Raw genomic sequence first — 17,769 nt, forward strand, 5'->3', positions numbered from 1 at the left:
ATTTACATCGCAAATAATTGCATTCAGCTCTGTCAAAGTGCACAATGAAAATAGCATTCAGATCTTTACAATAAACCTTTTCTGTTAGTAGTAAATTTCAATTTAATTCTAAATGAAAACGTTTGCGCGCGAAGAGGCCATTGCTATGGTAATCCTGACTTAACAACGCTATGCCGTAACATGTTATAGAATACCCAAAATGATAAAGTGCCCCTAGCTTCTAATTCTTTTTAATTCCTCTAGCTTGTTTTTAATATTTAAGTACTTATCCTGAGATGAAGAATAGGTAAAGAGTATTCATATGACATCAGAAAGATTCTCGAAATTTGACTAAAAAAAGATACAAGCGTTTGAAAATAACCCTTTTGTCAGATTTGGACCCCATAGAATGAGCCCGCGCGTGGTCTGGACAGCGGGCACTTCCATCAAGCTAAAATGTGCAATAGAATTTTTTACCGAGTAGCTAATGAATTTCTAATTCTCTTTCGGAGAGTTCCGTAATTTTAAGTTAAATCGCTTTATTTCATCTTTCTTTTTTTTTTTCGTAATACGATCGCTTAATGAAAAATAAGTCTTCCCTTTACGACGGCTTTTCTTTTTAATAAAGTAACCCTATTTTGGGTGAAATAACAAATCTTATCTTACACCAGGGGCTCATAAGTAGGGGCAATCAACTTCCTCATGTTCTGGTACTATTCTTGGTTTGCATGTGACGTCACGCTCATTAGCATAACCACCCGGCGGCCATGTTGGAGGTCTAAACACATTTCGCGGCGCTAGTGAAAACGCTCGAAAGTTTGATAACAAACTCATCAAAAACAAACAAAGGGCCGTTTTGTTATACTGTTGTTATAGCTGTACAAGAATATTACCCATATGCATATCCACTTGATGACACAGACGTAAATAGATTAGAACAAGTACAAAAGAACGCAGCCAGATTTGTAACAAACAACTATAGTTTCCAAGCTAGCTCCACAGAGCTTGTGAAACAACTAAAATGGGATACGCTTGAAACTAGAAGACTATTCCACCAGTCAGTTCTAATGTTTAAATTCTATAACAACCTTGTGGCCTGCCCTCTCCCTACTTCTGTTTCTCAACCTTCATATAGAATCACTAGGAGGCATAACCATAGTTTTTTGCAACTACAGTCTAATATTCTATCCTATAATTATTCCTTTTTTCCAAGAGCTATAAGAATCTGGAACTTACTTCCAAGTAACGTTGTCAATCAAGTAACCCTAGAGGCATTTAAAACAGCCGCTCTGCCGGCCATCAGGCAGCTAAAGGTGCCTTCGCACCTACGCCGGCTTTAAAGCTGACCAACCCTCCCATTACTAGCGTAAGCTATATATACATGTGTATAGGGAGTATTTATTTAAGTATTTAAGTATTTAAGAATAATTAAATAATCGAGAAAAATGTCAGAAATGAGTGGGTTAGTCGAGGGGATCCAAACTAACGACCAGACACCAAAACAGATTGGTTTTCTGCGATCACTTCATCAACGGTGAGTTATTTTATCTCTTTTTTAAAGTTTAAATTTTTGTGTCTTTTCCGTATTTTCCTTTGTTCAGCAAACATGTTTTTCGGACTGAAATAGTAATTTTTGTAACTAAGCTTATATTTCACAAAATCTTAGTTGACTTTTCTTTCTCTTTTAGGATGCTGTTATACCTCCAATATTATAGACGAGGAGAAAAATGCGAATATGTCCTATGAGACTATTGCCTTGTTTTAGAAAAACACAAATTGTTCACGAGTTGTACCCCAGACACATTGCAATAACTCAGACCTCTAAAAGCCTTTTTCAAGGTTTATTTCACCCATTGCTTACCTTTGATCAGATCATTAGCATTAGCATCTAAGAGGTGGCAAAAAATAAGCTATGTAATGCAAGGCAAATGTTTAATCTAAGAGCTTGAATCAATAAGTAATTTATTTTAAAATTGAGTTTCATAGCAATTAATATCCAGGAAAATAATCCCCAATTGATGGTATTTTGTTTGCTTCTGGTGGTAGAGGACTGTCAGTTACCATGATCACTATACCAATCCTGGTTAACACTAGTTAGTTTGTGATATAAAAAAAACACAACAAACTGTTCTGTATTTTTTTTTTATAAGTTCCGTAATCCTAAGGCACTCTTGGAATGTGCATTGGTGAATCCAAGGGATGAGGGGACATTCCCCCCTCCCACACCCCTTTCATAACATCCTGATGTGTGGTATGCTTACAACACTGTTCCTTTGTTCTCTTTGTTTTTATCTGAGGAGATGGCTGGTGTAGAACAAATATTTTTGCCTGTTATTGCTCTACTAAATACCATTTGTACCTCTTGAGGTCATTTGCACAAACTATTTGTGAATGACATCACAATATTTAGAAAAACAAATCAAAAAAGGAATGCACTTAATTTTCTGAAGAAACTGATTTTTATCATATCTACTTTTGTTTTGCACCTTTTGATCTGGTTTGCACAAACTATTTTGTAATTTAAAGTAGAAAAACAAATGCACTGGGTAGGAAAATGTGATGTAGCTATCTCTGCTCCAATTAATGATTACTATGTGGTTATGATACATGCCCATAGACTCTAAGAGAAATGCTTATTAAGTAATGCATTTCCCTCACTTTACTAATAAAAGCCAACAGTGGTATTTGACACATATTTAAGTCCACAGAAGATAAATTGCAGTCCCAACCCCCCCCCCCCCCCAAAAAAAAAAAAAGAATAAAATAAATAACAAATTAGCTATGTGTGCTTTTGTGGACATCAACTTCAAAATCTCTATATTTAAGAAAAGCATAGAACATTTGCTAATTGAGAAGAAAATGCTAAATAGAGTTGCTGTTTGTGATTTGTGGTAGCTAGTTCAATAAATATTTGACCACACTACACCAAGTTAACTAATCATTGTTCTGGTTATGATTTTAAACTTCGAAATATAAGATTAACATCAATGATAACAAATTTGTTTACAATTTCCATTTTCCATTTATGATAGATCAATGTTAAGGGATTTTTATTTTGATAAGAATAAATAGGTTTAAATTTACCCATTGTAATATATACAACTAGAGCGGGGCTGTTCTTATTTATGGAGTGTTTTTAACTAAATTGTTATTAAAGATGTTCTTAGTTTTGCTTTTACAAATTGCTATGATGATTCTTGAAATAATGTAAACAACAGCAAGTGTACTGTAAGCTTATATAAAAACATAAGTAAATAATACCAATGACGTATTAATAATAGTTACACAGATGAATCACAATGAAATTATATATCTAAATGTCAAAGTAAGCAAAAAGTCTACAAATGCATTACATCCATATTTATCAGAGGTAAGTAAATTACTTCAACTGCCAAAAACTATCCTGTTTACCCATTAATCCAGAAACTTGAAAACAAAGTAAATGAAATTTTTACCAGCCATATGCATCTACTAAAGCCAAAAGAACAATATCTCAAGTAAGCCTTTATCTTCTGCGTGTCTCGGCGATAAAGAAGTCAAAACCTACATGCTTTTCCAAAGATGTTTACAAACGATCTCGATCGCCCAACAGGAATGTCCGGTAGCATGTAGTTTACAGGAAAACAAAGGAAACGTATCTTGCAAATCCGAAACTTTGGTACATATGGGTGAGGAACATAAAATGCTTCTTTCCTTTATGCCTCTCTCATCACTTGGACCCATTTTCTACTGATAATAGACGGGAAAAGATACACATCGCTACGGTTGGTGGTAGTGCGGCCGCCATATTGAATTTTTGTTAGACCTCCATCCCAGGAAACCCGGTCAAATTAGCTAATTTGCATACGATAAGGTCACGTCTTTGCAAACCAAGAATATAGGTGTCACGGCGTTTCCTAGGATCAGGATATTTTTAGACGCGCGGATGAGCCAATCAGATTCAACCTTTGTGTTGACGTTTTGGCTGACCTCAACTGCACGCGCAGTCTCAGACAAAAAGCTATGATCTCTCTTCGGTACTTTGACTTTTTGTTGCTCTCTTTTTTAATATAAATCCAAACCTACCTATGACTTTGAATTCTAGCTTGCAATTCTTTTGGTAAAAAAACAAAAATAAAAATATATTCTTCCTAACTGCAATTTGCGCGTGCAGCCTCACGTCACTCGCGCGCGCAACCAACGTCAACGTAGCTGATTGGCCCGTTCGTGCGCGCGCGTCTAAAAATAGCCTGATCCTAGGAAACGCTGTGACATTTATATAATACAGATGATTGCCCCTACTTATGAGCCCCTGCTTACACCTATTTTCAAATGTAAATGTAAATCCCGGGTTTCCAAAAATTTTGTCATTCGACATCATTCGACAAGGCTAGTACTTCGTGGATGTAGTATTCTCTGTCATTCGACAAGGCTAGTACTTCGTGGATGTAGCATTCTCTGCCATTCGACAAGGCTAGTACTTCGTGGATGTAGCATTCTCTGTCATTCGACATAATCATTCGACAAGGCTAGTACTTCGTGGTTGTAGCTTTCTCTGTCATTCGACATAGTCATTCGACAAGGCTAGTACTTCGTGGTTGTAGCATTCTCTGTCATTCAACATCGTCATTCGACAAGGCTAGTACTTCGTGGATGTACTATTCTCTGTCATTCGACAAGGCTAGTACTTCGTGGATGTAGCATTCTCTGTCATTCGACAAGGCTAGTACTTCGTGGATGTAGCATTCTCGTAGATAAGCATTCTCTAATATTAGAGACAATCTCCCGCAATCGAGTTCCTAAAATCACACCACATGAAGAATATATTTTCTACATTTTAACCAGATTACGCTATTTCTTAACTCGCATCACAACACCGCGATACGAGCACCCATGGTAATGGTTTAGTAGGTATGTCAAAAAGAAAGCGACAATAATCCCCAGCCTTTAATCCCTTAAACTCCTTTTCCCCTTATACTGTATACCTTCCAATCAAAAGTACAAACACGTCAAAGATCCAAACACCTGTCTAAAACAGACATTTTACTTAAAGCAAGCAAATCCGACTTGTTGGATCCTGTTTTCTTGTTTTCAGTTTTAAATATTGTCAATTTACTGCGATTTTCAAACTCTTTCCAATAATTTCCAACTGTTAAATTATTTAACGGACCATTAGAAAAGTGAGGTGGGAGAGGTTGGGTAAGGAATACTAAAAAATAAGTGCAAGAAAAAAATGCATACAACGATGAAAAAATTTCATGCACGGCTTGGAGTAAAGAAAAAAAAAGATGCGGGCTGAAACCTCCCCCCCCACCCTCCCCCCCACCTTCCCTAATGGAATAAAATTTGGTGATTTTTGATTGGTTTGCACCTTGCGGAGAGGTGGAATTATTGGAAACCATTTGAGTGCTGGCCAATGAAAACGCTTCAAAGATTTTGAATGACAGAAGCTAGAAGGCGATTTAGCCGTTGGAAATAATCGGCGAAAGTTTAAAGTAAATAATAAGGCTTTAACTACGGTGTCTATTTGGGGGCTGCGTTCACAATTTTATTTTTACAGACATACAATTTAAATTAAGAATGTTAAGTTCAAAAGAACTCCCTAAGGCTTAACATATATCTTTATTACTTAACCAGATTATGATTGTTAGGGAGATTATCGTAAAAAAAAATAGAATATCGCAAATACAAAAAGGCAAAATAAAAAAAACGCGAGAGAAAGGAACAAGAGGATAGTCTTATTATTTCCCCCTCCCCTCCCTCAAAAAAACATAAATGAAACAAAAGCACTTAGGTGTAGTTTTAGCTTTCAGATAGAAGCCCGTTTGAATCTTTTCAAAGCAATAGAAAATCCACACACCTCCCATGTCTTATATAGTGGCACCTCCCCTTTAAGATCCCTTCAGTATTATGTCCCCTCCGCTAGATCCTCCCCTGACCCTTCCTGGTCTATCCTTTGCGTATCTTGAGCAGAATCTGCTTGGGGCGTAACAGAGCCACGGCCTCGCCTTCCCAGTCTCGCGTGTCCGAAGCTCTCTCAAACGCAAACTTCTCCAGGACCGCCATCAGGCATATCTTAATCTCCAGCATTGCGAACCTCATTCCGATGCACTGCCGAGGGCCCATCCCGAACGGCATGTACGAGTACGGGTGGCGCTTCTCTTTGGCTTCGGGCGAGAAGTGCTCGGGGTCAAACTCCTCGGGTTTCTCCCATGCTTCAGGGTCACGGTGGAGGGTGTATGTCGGGATATTCACGTCGACGCCCTTAGGGAAGTGAACCCCATTGATAGTGCACTCCTCTTCGCATTTGCGAAGGAGGATGAACGCCGGTGCGCACAGACGCAGAACTTCGCTCAGAACCCGATCTAGGTACTCGGTATGCTGCGCTAGATCGTATAAGGTCTTGTCCCCCCGGTTCTTGCGCGCTTCGTCAAGCTCTTGTATAAGTTTCCCCTGAACGTCAGTGTGGGTCGCCAAGAAGTAGGCGGTGTTAGAGAGGGTGGAGCCGGTAGTCTCGAAGCCCGCTATGAGGAAGGCTACGGATTGCGCGGCTAACTCGTCGTCGTTCAACTTTGCCACGCCTTCTATTGTCTGTTCCTGAGCGTCAAGCATGAGTTGGACAAAGTCTTGTCGGCCGCGCCGCGCTCCTTCGGCAATACGGTTCCGCACCATCCCATCGGCGATCTTGAGAAAGTAGTAGCCGTTGTTTAGAGGCGACATGAATCTGCAATTATAAAAATATAAGGTGTTGCTTAAAGTCATTGAAGGTGACGGAAAAGGGAGATTATTGTTCTCTAGGAATCCAGCATAAAATATCACATTGTAGCACACATTATTGTAGCTATAAATATGCAATGTTTGCATGATAGTGATGGGGACGACAGTGATGAAATGGTGATAATGATGATATTTATAATGATGACGATTATGGTGATAATGGTAAAAAAGATGATAATAATGATAGTTTTCGTGATAATGGTGATGGTATAGGAGATGATGACGACGAAGATGATGATGATGATGATGATGATGATGATGATGATGATGATGATGATGATGGTGTTGGTGCTGGTGCTGGTGCTGGTGATGGTGATGGTGATGGTGATGGTGATGGTGATGGTGATGGTGATGGTGATGGTGATGGTGATGGTGATGGTGATGGTGATGGTGATGGTGATGGTGATGGTGATGGTGATGGTGATGGTGATGGTGATGGTGATGGTGATGGTGATGGTGATGGTGATGGTGATGGTGATGGTGATGGTGATGGTGATGGTGATGGTGATGGTGATGGTGATGGTAATATGGATTACCTGCCAAAGAAATCTGAGAAAGGAACCATAGTGAAGAATCTCCGCCACAGGGGAACCGCCGCCACGTTCCTGGCTTTTGCGACAAATTCCTCGTCTGGTGCCGTCTGGACGTTGGTTTCGTATCCGAACGCAGCACTCATAATGACCTCTAATGCGAACAGACTGAACATCCGGATGCAGTCCACGCTTTCACCTGGGTAAAAAAACAAAATGAGCACTTATACTTTGAACACCCAAGTCACCGCACTTTTGCGTCATTACTAAAACATTTTTGTTGTTGTGTCAAAAAATAAATAGATCACATTTTTATGACTGTCTTTTAATAATCCACGACTCTGCCTTAGCCTGCGAAACAGACTCTCGAAAAGCTCCCTGGAAAAGCTTCCGGAAAAGCCATCCTATCGAACGTAGGACTCGGCCAAAAATAGGAAAAAATTGGCTCCGAAATCTACTCGAGCAGATTACACGCCGGCCTTGCTAGCTCTACTTCTGTCTCCGTTTTCAACTAATCTAAGATCGGCTAACTAAGCTCTTCTTTTTCGTCTTTCACGCAACTTACGTTTTTGTTCTTGACACGCTGTCACGTAACTCGTTCAGGCCCGTACCCAGGATTTTTCTCGGGGGGGTGCGAAATCCGATAAAGTGGACCTAATTTTTCTGGAGTGGGGGGGGGGAGTTCTCTGATAAAAATCTGACCATCTCCGAAAAACAAAAAAAAGTTTTTTTTGCCTTTGCAGTATCTCCACGGGACGTTTATTGCCGGATTTGGCTACATACTATAAATAGTACGTTTATTGATTACCGAAAGTAGACCTTCGGCCGTTGTGTGTGTGTGGGTGGGGGGGGGGTGCGTTCGCACCCCCTGCACCCCCCCTCCCCCCCTGGGTACGGGCCTGTCGTGTAACATTAGAGTACACACGCAGAACTGGGCGCAGTCAATTGCAGAAAGCTCGGAATATAACATAACTTCTCTCCATTTTAGAAGTTAAAGACCGTTACCGCAGCAATACCAAATATCTATTCAATATGTTTTGAAAATTACCGCAAAATGTGCAGCTTATCAAAGATATTCCTTGCCATTTTTAATTTTAATTTTAACATTTTAAGCATTTTGATAATCTTTATAGTTAAGGCAACAGCATATGATGTCTTCAATAGCCACAGTAAAAAACGCACAACGAAATATTTCCGTTATACTCAAACATCAACATGATAAATCACCTGTAGCTGCGAATCCCTCCATTTTGCTGACCAATATGTCGGTAGCAGTGTTGAAAATCGGCACGAGCTGCTTGAGTTTCCCGGATGTGAAAGTTGGAGTTAAAACGGAGCGTACTCGCTTCCACCTCTCGCCAGCCAGAAACGGCAAAGCATCGCTGAACGGTGGGCCGAAATTAAAGAATGTAGGCCTATCGGGAAACTTGTAAAACTCCTTGACCATGATTTGCTTGGCAATCTCAGGATCATTGACTACAATAATCGGCGACCTGCCAATAAACATCTTATGGACGCGACCATACGTCCGAAAGTAATGCATGATCATTTTATGCATACCGCCATGTTTGTTGACATCTAGTAAGTTGCCGATGTACGGCAACGGTTTAGGGCCATTCAGAGGCTCATTAGCGATGAGAAAATATCTTTTTACTCCGTTCCAATACACTAAACCTAGCAGTACAACGGCAAGAAGAAGCCAGTACATCTTGTAGCTCTATCTTACCCGGTTTGTGTACTGCAATTGAGGGATGCTTACTGTATCGTGACCTTAATGATAAAACAAATAATGTCACGCTCGATAAAGATGGTGACGTGGAAAGCAATACGTGGCTATGGCGGCTTTTGGACAAAAGAGAGTATGACCAAGAGAGCATAAGATATCTTGACCCATTAGTGACGGTGTGTGGAGAGGTTCTCTCTTCCATAAGCCCGTGTAACAATAGTTAATGTGTATAGTATGTAATAAAGTCAACACAAAAGAGACCATTACAAGGCTTTAGTACTTTTAAGTAAAATTCTGCTAGAATACGCTTCAAAGTGGAGAGGTTTTCTCTTCCATAAGCCCGTGTAACAATAGTTAATGTGTATAGTATGTAATAAAGTCAACACAAAAGAGACCATTACAAGGCATTAGTACTTTTAAGTAAAATTCTGCTAGAATACGCTTCAAAGTGTATTTTATCCGCTGTGCACTGCTTTTCCCTCCCCCTCCATCACCCCAGGCAACAGGTTGGTAAAAGTTTTTTTTCTCTTTTCCCTTTTGCACCACCTTGGACTATTTTGGTATCAAGCTGTGTTCTTTTCTGAGATATGACACGCATGGCACTTGAGCGTACAGGGTGTGTGGTAAAGGTTTTTTTTCGTGAAATGAGGTTATGGCTATTTTTCACTGTAAAAACACGTCAAATCGTCCATTTCGACGTCCGTGATCTAACTCTTCCCTCTTCCCCGTCTCCGTGAATGGAGATTGAGCTCAAGTTTTTGAGTGTGTTGAACGAAGAATCATGTGACCTTTCCAAAATAAATCGATATGTATTGTCGTATGCAGGGGGGGGGGGGGGGGGGGGACGTTCCCTCAGTGCCCCAACTCCTGCTACGGCCTGCTAGAATGTTTCTATAGGTAGATTTGTAGATTTGTATATTTTCGTTCCTTGTAAGACACTTTCATCGATGCCACGATGTGAGCAGGCGCCGCCATATCAATCATATCCCCCACGGATAGTGTCCTTCGTATGTATTGCCTTATATGGGCATTCATGCCCATATTTAGAAGAGCTAAAGTTTCCCCGTTCCCTGATCTACAGAAAACATGGTGAAAAATGCTGATCAATTTGCCTGTCAATTTGACACTCGAGGCAAAAGTTTGTCTAGAAAAACTTGATCGCTTGGTCAAATCCTTTTCTTACTATTCTTGAAAAGTCCATAGACCCAGGCCTCCAAGAGATTGACCGACCGTGTTAGAAGGTCACCCAAATATTGATATGGCTGGGAAATCTTTGTAAGATCGATATGGAATGGAACATCGATCAATTATTTTGAGAATTACCAAACTCTGCGGTATCCGTTGCTAACTTAGCTCCAGCAAAAAGGCCTACTGCTCTGTACCTTATAAACCTTATGATGAATGGAACCTTTTTCACTGTCAAACACATGGGGTGCAAAACTTTGAATTATTGAAAAATTGCCAGTTTGAGATTCGATCTACTGCTACAATTCGTAGATGTGGTTCCGGTTTCCCCACCACCAAGGTGGTGGCCAGGGATGAAATGGTGTCCAGGCGCTCACCCCTAACTACGCGTCTTCTTTAAAAAATATATTACAGATTCCCGTCTTTGAAAGATCGTCCGATAACTAATTCAATAGGGCGACGGGCGATTCACGATGCCAGCAAAAGGATGTCGCCTCAAGCACACTCGGTTGAGCGCGCACGCATTTCTTGACGACGTATTGAGGACTGGACCCTATCCATGATTCATTGCGCCAAGGCATATCATCAAGCGCCGCACGTCACGATCATAGAGCGAGATATATTATACTATATTATATTATATTATATTATATTATATTATATTATATTATATTATATTATATTATATTATATTATATTATATTATATTATATTATATTATATTATATTATATTATATTATATTATATTATATTATATTATATTATATTATATTATATTATATTATATTATATTATATTATATTATATTATATTATATTATATTATATTATATTATATTATATTATATTATATTATATTATATTATATTATATTATATTATATTATATTATATTATATTATATTATATTATATTATATTATATTATATTATATTATATTATATTATATTATATTATATTATATTATATTATATATTATTTTTAGGGCTCAAGATATATCCTTGTTTGTTTTGGCAAGGATTTTCAGCCCTCCCACTCTAAAATGGTCTCCGCGGTCCCTGGCTAATGGCTCGGGCGAAGCGTCGTGTTGAAGACGGCATATTTATGCTTTCTCACTTTCCTTATATGGTGCGCGCGTGGTCAGAGCCCTTGCGCGCGTGCGTGACGTCATGGCCGCTGGTGACGTGATAATGCAAATTAGAATAGAAATCAAAGAGACCCAAGCTAGCTTGCAAGCTACAGATCTGCGATGATCTGGATAATTGTAAGCGTAATTTTGGGGACTTTCTTGGGTATACTAGACCATGTATACCCAAATCTACAAATACTATATTTACCAAAAATGTTAGCGGCAGAGTCGCGCAATGGTGAGTTGAAATCTTTGTTATTTTACCTCAAAATGACACTGCGCTTTCTCGAATGTATTCCTTTTTTTTGCGATAGCGATTTTTTTTTACATATTTTATTTATTTTGCAGTAATTCTTGGAATTACAGATTTTTCAGAACCAAGCTCTCCAGAACCAAGCTCTCTCATCGGTAAGTGTTGAAATGTTTAATAATTCTTGGATTAATTATTTTTAAAAACTAAACGATTTACTTGATAGTTTGTTCCATTGCTTGTTAGCTTAACCACAACTAAAAGCAATGAAAAAGATATCGTTATTTACAAGTGTTTGAACCCTTCTGAATTAGTCTATAGATCGATTGTTGTTGTTTTCTGTTCAGATACCTGTGCTGTATATAAAAACCGCACGAGATAATGTTGGCAATACAAATTTTGTTGCAAACCATTAGCTAACGGGGAATGGGGGGGAGCGGGGACAGTTCACAGTGGATGCGGGATTTTCCAAAGGACATATGGGGCGCACTGTCTGCTTCCCTTTTTTATTGGGGGGGGGGAGGTTGTTCTAGAGACATCAGGTCTACTACTACTGTTCTACTACTGTTTATTCAATCACAGAGACTTGGGGTGCGGTCATTAATTACTGGGGGGCATTTTTGCAAAACTCTGGGCTAAAAATTTTTTGTCCCCCTTCAAATCCAAGCCCAAAAATCGTGCCCCCCCCGAGACCGCAACCCCCCCCCCGCCTCCACTTATTTATATTCAATGATTATATGTCTTTACAACCACAGAGACTTGATATATTGAATGTAACTGAGATATAACCTTTTATTAAAATATAGATCAGCTAGCATGGCAATTTTGTCTTTTTTAATTTAAGTATGAATCTTCACTTCGCTAGTTTAAGAGTGACAAATAGATGAACAACATATACCTGTGTCGCTAGAAAACGACTACGTCGTCGACGAGTCTAGGTTTCGCAACATTTTAATGTATTTGTTTTGTTCAACTGATTAGAACAGGCAGGCGCCGAATTAATTCTGGTTTTAATATATTAATGAGCAAGAACGTCATTGTTCAAATGTAAATTTTATTCAGTTCACAATGTTTCCTCTATTATATACTTAGTTCAATATTGTTCAGGAACCAATCTTGTATTTATATAAATATATTTTGAGAATCCCTCTAATGGTTGACAGACAAAGACCCAAAAATGTGACCACCCTTTAATGACAGCCCCAAAAATGTGACCTCCCCTACCAAAAAAAAAATTTGGCGCCCTAAAAGACATAGCCTCCCTACATATTTGCCGCCCCCCCCCCCCCCCCAGTAATAAATGGCCGCTCCCTTAGTCGCAGAGGCGTACAACATAAGACTTCAGCCCTGTGTTGATTCATAAATTTCAGGAAATGGTATAACGAGACTAAGAGTAATAACCTCTATCCATTTGTTTGCAGAGTTTCGTGACAGAAGAATTGGATACGCTCGGGAGCCTACACGCCCAGATGATGTATATAGATGTAATATAACAGGTGAGTAAAGATTTCACCTGACATATAACCACCAAGATAATCTATATACATATAGTACAACACGCAGAGATGATTGATTTTTTGCCATTAAAAACTCTGAAAATTTAAATACGAGAATAAGTAACCTGTGTCTATTTTATTTCTTTGCAGAGTTTCGGGACAGAGGGATTGGATACGAACGGCAGCCTTCCCTTCCCTTTTACGTGTATAAGAACACAACCTACACGCCAGGTGAGTAATGAAATCAAATAAGTCATATAACCTTACCCTTTGACGTGTATAACACTATCTTTACGACAGGTGCAAATGGTGTTATACACCTCACCGGGAAGTTACGTGTATAATACTACACTAGTCGCTTGTATGTCAGCAGATGATATGACATCTGGTCGGTGAACACGTCGTCTTATACTATAACATGAGTGATTGACTCAAAAACTTTTACACTTGTCTCCTTGCTGATCATTTCTGTATTTTATATTGTAATTGAACTTTGTTTATGTTGCTGATCTATTTGTTTTGTTTTAATCGTAGTCGGGCTGGTTCCGAAGGTAACCGCCCTAGCTGTAATTCCACCTGCACCGGAAGTAGTACCGCTATGGTGCAATCCTTTTTTCGTGTCGTTTGTCGTCATGGCGACCATGGTCACGGTAGCTGTTTTAACAGTCAACTGGGACAGCGGAGAACAAACTGATGACGATAAAGAAGACGAGAACAAGATGTCTTCCGACTTTAGGATCTGCCTGATGAAGGTGAGTACTGAGATGAATGTACAGTACCACGTCTGGTCTCTTTGCGAGCTCCAGGAAGAGGCGTTGGAGGGCGGAGGGAGGGGGGTCGAAGCAGTACTACGTAAGTGCCAAAAAACACTGTAGGACTTTTAGAAGTTGCTGTATCTAATAATAATACTTGAAGGATATTCACTGAGAATAGCTGCAGAAGCAAAAGCTGTAGAAGGGCAAGTATTGCAAGTATATGACAATTAGGGCGTCCGCTGTACAATATCTAGGGCCAGATACATATTACCAACTGTTTGTCCCGAAGACTGTTACTCAAAGTATGTTTTTAGATAGCGAAAATATATCAAGAAAAAGGAGAGTAGGAAAATGGTTAGGGTTAGTTTAAGAGAGTAGTTATAACTTGGGAAGGGAATTGTGTTGAAGTTACATTTTGCTTTACAGGAACAAGGCGCGCCTTCAGCAACGTTCCACCCCCTGGCGAGTTGCGCCGAAAATGATCTGTGCAGTAAACAGACCCAAGACTTAGACAAAAGGGTAAAACTCGAAGAAAAGGAAGTTCAAGCATTAGTTCCTCCTCGTGCGCGGTGTGAGTCCAGATCACCTCCTGTCATGGGCACCAAGTCCATCGCGAAAATGGCTTCAGTGTCATATGAAGATGCGTCGCCAATCAAACACGCGGTTATCCTTTCTAACGCTCTGAGTGCTTGGCGGTCAATTCCAATCGTCTTGGACGCTCTTTTTCCAGGCACTGTAGCACTAAACCGCTGTAGATCAACCAGCGCTGCTTCGATCACCAGTGACTTGACGATCCTCACAGCACCACAATCCGGGAGCTCCAGAATATTATTACCCGCAGGGCAACAAGAGCCTTTGTTACCAAGGGTTAATGAAGAGGAAGCACTAACTGTCAGTAAACAGCTAGCAGCCAAATCACTTGCATTAGTGAAGGGCACAGAACCAACTCAGCCCATGGGGAAGGAGAGACAATTTAAGCCCGAGTACACCATGGGCTTGCTAGCAGTACTGGCTAGAGTAGTAAGCCGTGTTAACCGCCTGACGTCGTCCAACAGCAGCACCATTGATGGAAATCGACTACTACCAATGAAGACCGCTGCACTCAGTTTCGCTGAATTTGGCATTGCCTTGTCGCCTGTTCTGATGTTCAATATCAGAAGAAAAGACCATGATGAGAACTCTTTAGACACCGCCCTTCATGAATCAACTTTACAGATATCCAAAACTGTTTCGGCTGCTATGTCGACAGCACACGTGAACATCTCAGCCAACAGCCGCACTGCCACTGTTGCATCCTTTAAGAACGTAGAGACGGAGTTACAGCAAAAGGATGCTTCCAGTGACAATTATAACAAAAGTATCAGCAGCAGTAGGGATATCGGTGGTCACATGTTGAGGACCGTGAGTCGTCCATTGTCGGCGCCAATGCCAAGACGCTCTACATCTATCAGTGACCTTGCACGTGATTTGCCGACCCCGAGGCAAGCTGCTCACTCAGTATCACTCCCAGACCTGACCATGGTGCAAACTCCAGCTCGGTTTTCTGATGATGAACAAGCAAAACCATCTAAGCTGCGACTTGATGCACCAAAACCTCAATCGGCGCTGGTGACGTCGACAAAAACCAAGGCAGTAGAGCCACAGTCAGTGATGGCTTCCAAGCCTTCTTCTGCTTCTGCTTCCCCCAGCAACACCTACAGAACCCAAAACACTGATCAGGTTAAGTCTGGCTCCTCTATCCATGCTCCCACAAGCAATGAAGACATAATCAAGGCAATGTCTTCTTCTGCTACTTCTCCCAAGACCACTGAGCGCTTTGCTTCCAAACCTGAGGTGAAGGACGCGTGTGAAACTGAAAATCCTTCACTTCTAACCGCATATGACATCCAAGAAAAAATAAACAGCCTCTCAATACATGCCAAAGAGACACGAACTCAGAAGAGGAGGAGACGTCGAGAAAAGGCTAAGCTATATGCCAGCTTGCGAGCTCTGTCGAATGAAACAACGCCAGCCAACGACAGCAAGGCTGATAATACGCAGGCTAGCGTCACTGAGATTGATAAGGATGTTACTACCACTGTTGCATCCTTTAAGAACGTGAAGACGAAGTTACAGCAAAAGGATGCCTCAAGTGGCAATGATAACAAAAGTGTCAATAGCAGTAGGGATATCATTGGTCACATGTTGAGGATCGTGAGTCATCCATCGTCGGCGCCAATGCCAAGACGCTCTACATCTATCAGTGACCTTGCACGTGATTTGGCGACCCCGAAGCAAGCTGCTCATTCAGTATCACTCCGAGACCTGACAATGGTGCAAACTCCAGCTCGGTTTTCTAATGGTGAACAAGCAAAACCATCTAAGCTGCGACTTGATGCACCAAAACCTCAATCGGCGCTGGTGACGTCGACAAAAACCAAGGCAGTAGAGCCACAGTCAGTGATGGCTTCCAAGCCTTCTTCTGCTTCTGCTTCCCCCAGCAACACCTACAGAACCCAAAACACTGATCAGGTTAAGTCTGGCTCGTCTATCCATGCTCCCACAGGCAATAAAGACAGAATCAAGGCAGTGTCTTCTTCTGTTACAGCTTCCAAGACATCTGAGCGCTTTGCTACCAAGCCTGGTTCGTCTATCGATGCTCCCACAGGCAATAAAGACAGAATTAAGGCAGTGTCTCCTTCTGTTACAGCTCCAAAGACATCTGAGCGTTTTGCTACCAAGCCTGGTTCGTCTATCGATGCTCCCACAGGCAAGAAAGACAGAATCAAGGCAGTTTCTTCTTCTGCTACTACTTCCAAGACCACTGGGCGCTTGGCTCCGTCGGGTTTGTCTTTACATGCTCTTCCAAGAAACATAGACAGAACAAGTTCTAGTAAATCAATCTCTTCGAAGCGTTCAAGCGACTCAGGCCCTTCAGCATACACGCTAAGGGTGGTAAGGGAGAACCTCAGGACCAGCAGCCTTTCAGTGACGCCCCCAGAAAGGAGCCTTCAGACGCCTGTACCACCGAAACCAACTGAAGCACAAAAAAGAAAAGCACGCAGGGTGAAGCTGGAGATGTACCTTAGCATGAGCTTAAATACTCAAGGGGTTCGTAGAAGAGGGTCATCTAATACACCAAGTACTGCTAAACGCCCAATCAAAATGACTGAAGATGCATTCCCGACGACGGGAACAAGTGGCGGGCGTCAGAAAGCCACGGTTATTGATAGAGCAGATGCATCGAAGTGTCCCACTGGCTAGAGACTCCCGTCACCCTCTGGACTTAAACGCCCTCAGAAATAAGATAGAACTATGTACCTGGACCTGTTCATATAACTTTTACAACACTCTCAGGAATTAGGCTAGAACTCCTTATCAACCTACTCATATAGTTTCATATTACCCGTTCTCTATATGCCTTTTATTTTATGCTTATTTTTTATCCACTTGCAAACTAATAAATACTATTTCCGTTTAATCCTTTGTCTTTTGTTTTTAAATGCTACTCTGAGAGAGGTTTGGAAATCCTAGAGGCTGCACACGGAAATTGCCATCCTCATGCTGCAGAGGCATTGACGTTTCAGGATTCATGTATAGACCAATCGCCTCTTGCCCCTCGCGAAGCCGAGTTGTCTGTTTTCGTGCTGAAAACCAAGAGAACCTGGAAAAGACAATAAAAAGTTTTAGAACATTCTTTGGAGATAAAAAAGGCTTTTAATGCCTTTGATTTTTTGTTGGACTTTCAGAAGGCTAGGGAAATGTTTGAGCTTCATACGTGGTTTTAGCAGTCTGAATCCGCAAGACCACTGGCGAGTTAAGCATGCATTGTGCATTGACTAAGGTAAAGTAAGGTAATTAATTCTCAAGTGAATCAGCAGTTGTTAGATTTGATAGAACACTGTAGTTATAAGTTATAGTAGCTATGTAAGGACCTTTGGTATAAATCACAATCAGTTAAATCAATCGACATTTTAATGAACAA

The 17,769-nt window shown here is 40.7% G+C and overlaps 2 protein-coding genes, 1 long non-coding RNA gene and 1 other non-coding gene across 4 annotated transcripts; 3 read left to right on the top strand and 1 right to left on the bottom strand.

Moving 5' to 3' along the window:
- The first annotated feature begins 1,391 nt into the window (after positions 1 to 1,391).
- On the top strand, positions 1,392 to 2,104 carry LOC125572486. The gene is made up of 2 exons (XR_007313838.1): positions 1,392 to 1,513; positions 1,668 to 2,104. It is a non-coding gene; the product is annotated as an uncharacterized LOC125572486 (long non-coding RNA).
- Positions 2,105 to 5,484: 3,380 nt separating this feature from the next.
- Positions 5,485 to 9,045, bottom strand: LOC5503813 (cytochrome P450 3A41). The gene is made up of 3 exons (XM_048732877.1): positions 8,493 to 9,045; positions 7,272 to 7,464; positions 5,485 to 6,682 (listed from the first exon to the last, which is right to left on the bottom strand). The coding sequence occupies exons 1-3, from the start codon at positions 8,971 to 8,973 to the stop codon at positions 5,908 to 5,910; spliced, it is 1,449 nt and encodes a 482-aa protein (XP_048588834.1). The 5' UTR covers positions 8,974 to 9,045; the 3' UTR covers positions 5,485 to 5,907.
- Positions 9,046 to 12,983: 3,938 nt separating this feature from the next.
- On the top strand, positions 12,984 to 13,711 carry LOC5512709. The gene is made up of 3 exons (XR_007313847.1): positions 12,984 to 13,050; positions 13,201 to 13,281; positions 13,585 to 13,711. It is a non-coding gene; the product is annotated as an uncharacterized LOC5512709 (transcript).
- Positions 13,712 to 13,769: 58 nt separating this feature from the next.
- LOC125572241 (mucin-5AC-like) lies at positions 13,770 to 17,048 on the top strand. The gene is made up of 2 exons (XM_048732470.1): positions 13,770 to 13,802; positions 14,232 to 17,048. Exons 1-2 carry the CDS (start codon positions 13,770 to 13,772, stop codon positions 17,046 to 17,048), a joined length of 2,850 nt encoding a protein of 949 aa, XP_048588427.1.
- Positions 17,049 to 17,769: the final 721 nt, after the last annotated feature.

Source organism: Nematostella vectensis, chromosome 9 (genome assembly GCF_932526225.1).
Source record: "Nematostella vectensis chromosome 9, jaNemVect1.1, whole genome shotgun sequence".
NCBI classification, from domain to species: Eukaryota; Metazoa; Cnidaria; class Anthozoa; order Actiniaria; family Edwardsiidae; genus Nematostella; species Nematostella vectensis.